At 53.3% G+C, this 4692-nt stretch overlaps 1 protein-coding gene and 1 long non-coding RNA gene across 2 annotated transcripts in view; one reads left to right on the top strand and one right to left on the bottom strand.

Moving 5' to 3' along the window:
* The first annotated feature begins 214 nt into the window (after positions 1-214).
* On the top strand, positions 215-2331 carry LOC109319424. The gene is made up of 3 exons (XR_002103502.1): positions 215-337; positions 903-990; positions 1654-2331. It is a non-coding gene; the product is annotated as an uncharacterized LOC109319424 (long non-coding RNA).
* An 838-nt stretch (positions 2332-3169) lies between these two features.
* The window catches only part of BLOC1S3 (biogenesis of lysosomal organelles complex 1 subunit 3), a 4635-nt gene continuing 3112 nt past the window's right edge, over positions 3170-4692 (bottom strand). The window contains 1 exon segment of the mRNA XM_019548548.1: positions 3170-4692. This exon segment is cut by the window's right edge and continues 102 nt beyond it. Coding sequence (XP_019404093.1) covers positions 4432-4692 — 261 coding nt within the window. The 3' untranslated portion in view covers positions 3170-4431.

The following is a 4692-nucleotide window of genomic DNA, read 5'->3' as shown; positions in this document are numbered from 1 at the left end:
CTCTATGATTCTATGATATCATCATAGAATCATAGAAGTCAGGTCGGAAGGGACCTTGTAGATCTTCAAGTCTGACCCCCTGCCAGGGCAGGAGAAAAACTGGGCTCAAATGACTCCAGCCAGGTAGGCATCCAGCCTCTTCTTAAAGACCCCCAGGGTAGGAGCCTGTAAAACAACATGTTTTATGTTGTTAATTTTAAGTTACTTGTGAATGTTTCTCTTCACTGGAGGAACTGAGAGGAGGTCTGAAATACTTTTTTAATGTTGTCTCTGTTTAATTTCCAGACTCCAGGCAAGAACCATGGCTGTATGCAGCACTGCAAAACTCCTGGCTTTGGTTAGTCTTCTCTTCAGCTACCCAAGTGCCCCTTACAATTGCATTGTGCAGCCTGTGATCTGTGCAAAAAGTGTCTCCAGTCGTACATGCATTGGTGGCTTTCAAGCACTGGGTTAATTTACAGGGATGGGAACTTTGGAAAATGAAAAGAGAAGTGGCTGTCCTCACACAAGCTGGATGAGCTTTGGAGGCAGCTCCATCACCTCTGACTTCAGATTAGGCTTGTGTTACTTGCCAGCAATGTCTCTTGGTGCTTGGGAAATCCACAGCTGGGATTTACAGGTCTTGGGAACATGGTCAAGGAAGGGGCCCTGGGCAAGAACTGATAGCAACTGCATGAGTTTTGGTAGGCCTCATGCTGGAATAGGGACCAGGAATTGAATGGTTGGATGCAAGTGTTGGTTAGCAATGGAGTTAGCAGCTTTGCAGAGCCAGCACATGCACAGGCATTGCCAGCGGTGCCGGTCAGTGGGTACTGGGTTGTGGCTATGGCATTCTGTTGGTTTTAATCTAATAAATGCTTGTCTCTCTTGCTCACACCATGTCATGATGGCTTTCACTGCAGACACTGAAGAAAATCCTTGGGGCTGTACACCAGCAGTTCCTGTGCCCCCCACAAAGAATGGGATCCACAACTCCCAGCTCCCTTCCCAGTAAGACATGAGAACGGTAGAAGCCTAATGGTGGCAGAGAGGGTCTTGCTGGGAGAGGTCTGCCTCCTCTCTGTGCCTTGGGAAATCTTCCCCATTGCATTAGGGCATTCTGTGGGCACTGCTTACCCCTACCCATGGGGACAATTCGCACTGCTTGAGGCTGAATTTCCAACATGTCCCCCAAACATGCAGCAGCTGTCAGAGCTGTGGGGCCCACATGATTTCCCTGATGGAAGTTTTTGGAGACTGTTCTGGTATTAGTCAGGGCCAACTTCTAGCCAGTTGGGGAGTCTGTGGCAGGGAGAGGAGCTGGGCCAAAGGCTGCACTCTTGCAGGGGTGAAGGGGGAAGTGTTGGCAGTTTTTATGCTCATCCCCAGGGCTGCATCTGTAACCCTCTTGCATTGAGAAGGGCATGATTGAAAATGGGTCCATCTCAGGAAGGTCAGGGAGACCCTCTTCAGCATGCTGGGCTGGGGCAGGTTAGCAAGGTTGGTAGAAATTGCAGTGGCTGGTGGCCATGCTGCATGTACCGCACTGGGGCTATGGGGGGTTGCTGTGAGGGACTGCTCTGTGAAGAGGGGCAGGGGTTGGGGGATGGTAGTGGACTGTCCTGTGGAAAACAAGCTGATTGGGGCTACATGAGCTCTGTCTCTTACTATCAGAGGAAGAATGAATCTGCCCAGTGTCCCAGGAGCTGAAGTAAGTTGAGGGGAGATTTGCATGACTTTTCCCTCAGCCAGAGGGACATCCTGCTCTGGATACCTGCTGGAAAAAAAAAAGAAAGAAGACAAACGCACTGAATCCCTGCAGAGGCTCCAAAGGAGGTGGATTCAATCTGCTGCTCGCCAGACTGACTAGAAGAACCATCAGGAATGGGGAAACTGGTTGCAGCTTATTCTTTACTGAGAAGCAGTATAACATGTGCATGTGCATGTGCATAGTGTGATTCTGAACATTTTCTTTGTAAGGTTTTAATTTATTGCTATTTACCAATGTAGTAAAAATACATTTGGAAATTTTGCTTTGGGGGTTGAGGTCACTGCAGCAGCCAGCCACTTGGCATTTTCCTATTCACTTAGGGAGTCCCTGGCTCATTGGGAGGCCTGCCGTGCTGGGTGCTCATGTCCCCGGGGACAAGGAGCAGCTCTTCATGCCTGAAAGACAACTGATCTCTCTGGAATGCTCAGTGCTCTACATGTTGACAATGCTGACCTGTAACAACTGCAAACTGGTTCCCAGGGGGTTATGACATGGGGAGGAAGTGCATTTCCAGTAGCACAAGGTTCACAGGGAGCCCCACTCTACCAGGATTGAGTTGACATCCCAGCAGCAGGACACATGCTAGGTTCCCTTTCTGGGAAGCCACACACTCTCAGCTGCTCTTCCTGCAGAAGCACAACTTGGGCTCCTTGTGGAAACAGCAGGGGCAGAACAGAAGCAGCAGCATAAGGATCTAGGGACCAGTTCCCTTTCTAGGACCAAGTCACTTTCTCCCAACCATGGGAGGGAAGTTAGAGGGCACCTACATATATGCAGTCCTATAAATCGAGTCTGCTGGAGCATGGAAATAAATGCACTCCAGCAGACTCTGGCATCATGTATATTAGTGCCCCCATGCTGAAAAATGGCAGCAGGGTGCTTCGAACTAAAGCTCATTCAACGAGCATTAGTTCAAAGCACCCCACCACTGTTTTTCAGTGCAGGGAACACTGATGCATGTAATTCTCAAATGCTTTTAATTAAAAGCGCTCACTAATTAAAGTACTCCCACCTTCCCCTCCCAGAACACATGTAAAAATGTGCAGAGATCAAGCTAGCAATGCCTCCTTGCCAACTATCTGATTCCTTGTACCTGGTGGACAAGCTGCTGGGGAGCTCAGCCCCTAGAGTCCGGCTTGCAGGCAGTCTCCCAGGCTTACCACAGCTCATGGGGCAGGTGCTGGAGAGCTGTAGCTGCTCAGGTTCCCTGATTGCCCCCTCCCTGGCTGCTCAGCTGGTGGGAACAGAGCAATCCACCCATTCTCCTATGGCTAGTGCCATGGGCAATGTCCGGTACCCATGGTAATGACCAACAGCATGAGCTGTCCCCCTAGCACAAGGGATGGGAGGCTCCTCCCTCACCCCCAACTTCCCAGCTGGGAAGGGTGCTGGCAGCCTTCACCCCAGCACATGCTGCAGATAATGAAGCTTTGCAACAACACAGTTATTAAAGACCCATCATTTGTCTATAGCTTCTTTTCAAATAGGCGAGCCATGCCCATGGTCAAAAGGGAGGAGGATGGGGATAGGCTTCCTAGACTTGGCAAAGTGAGGGGGCAAAGAACCTTAGACGTAGGTATGCCAAGTGCTCCTGTGCCTCAGGGCAAGGCTTACTCCCTGGACTCTGCACAGGAAAGCAGACACCCTGGTCAGGATTAAATGCCTAGCTTCTAGCAAGCTGGACAAAAGGAAGTGACAAAGATGGAGGCAGGGCTGCATGTCCCCCTTCAAACTGGCCTAAGTGCAGTGGGACTCAACCTGAGCCCCCTACCTGGACTCCTGCATTTGTAAGTCTCCTGTGTCCAGGCAGCTGACTCACTCTCCCTTCAGAGGGGAAGTGCTCCTAGTGCCACTCCCTTTTGATAGAACAGCCTACCTGTTTGAGGCCTTGCCCAGAAACCAGGAGGCCTGGGGATGAAGGTTGCCTGCCTCAGCACATGAAGTTGTCTGACCTGCATTTCCCTTCCCTAGGAGAATGCAATAAGCAACACAGTCCAGGCCAGGCTGTGACAGGGCCCCCTTTCCCTCCTCCTTCTGCAACTGCTCCAACATGGAGCCAGAAGGGTGCCTCCCAGATGGAGAAGTGGGAGCAGAGAAACATAGGCAGAGCTGCCAGGATATTTATCTGTATTGCCAAGGCGCAGTCCACTTCACAGGAGCCCAAGGAACAGATGGGGTTAGAGCCAGGCCTGGCAAGATACAGCTTGAAGTTCTCTGGGCTACAGAGATGAGCCAGTGGCCACATGACAAGCAGCCCCCACACCTTGGCACATCCCCTGACTGTCCATTCTCTCTGTCCTGGTCCAGCCCAAGTCTAAATGGCCTCACTCCAGCCCTGCTAAGCAGTATGCTGGGGCTTGGGGGTCACAGCCGGGTGATGAGAGCGCCAAACACGGCACACCCATGGTTGCTTCTATTCCATCAGCTCAGCACAGGCAGCTCCCCTGCAGCCCAGCAACGTCCGGGGAAGGGTCTGCTCTCAGCTTGCAAACATCCTAGGCGGGTGACAAGGGGGACATGCGTCCCCAAACTCCTGGCCTCACTTCCTGGCTCTGGTCCCCTCAGTAGGACTCTGCTGCTCTGCCAATGGTGCTACGCGCCTGCGGGCAGAACCAGTGGAGGCCAGAGACAGGGCCCAGGCTGCTTTGGAGGTCACAGCAACCCGCAGGGCACATGTGGGGTCAGGCGGGCGGCAGGCCGGGGCGCAGGTCGGGCAGCAGGCTGCAGCTGGTGACGATGTCGATGCGGGCGGCGAGGGCGCGCAGGTCGTCGAGGGCCAGCCGCACGCTGTGCGAGGCGTCGATGATGCCGCTCTGAGCCGCGCCCAGCTGGGCCGTGAGGCTGCCGATGCGGGCCGCGGCCGCGCCGTAGCCCTGCCGCACGGCGCCGCCCACGTGGCCGCAGAGCCGGGCGTTGCTGTCTGCCAGGCGCTGCTGCAGCAG

The sequence above is a fragment of the Crocodylus porosus genome, unplaced genomic scaffold (assembly GCF_001723895.1).
Source record: "Crocodylus porosus isolate Cpor-Errol unplaced genomic scaffold, CroPor_comp1, whole genome shotgun sequence".
Classification (NCBI taxonomy): domain Eukaryota; kingdom Metazoa; phylum Chordata; order Crocodylia; family Crocodylidae; genus Crocodylus; species Crocodylus porosus.
This window is presented reverse-complemented; position numbering and strand designations above follow the sequence as displayed.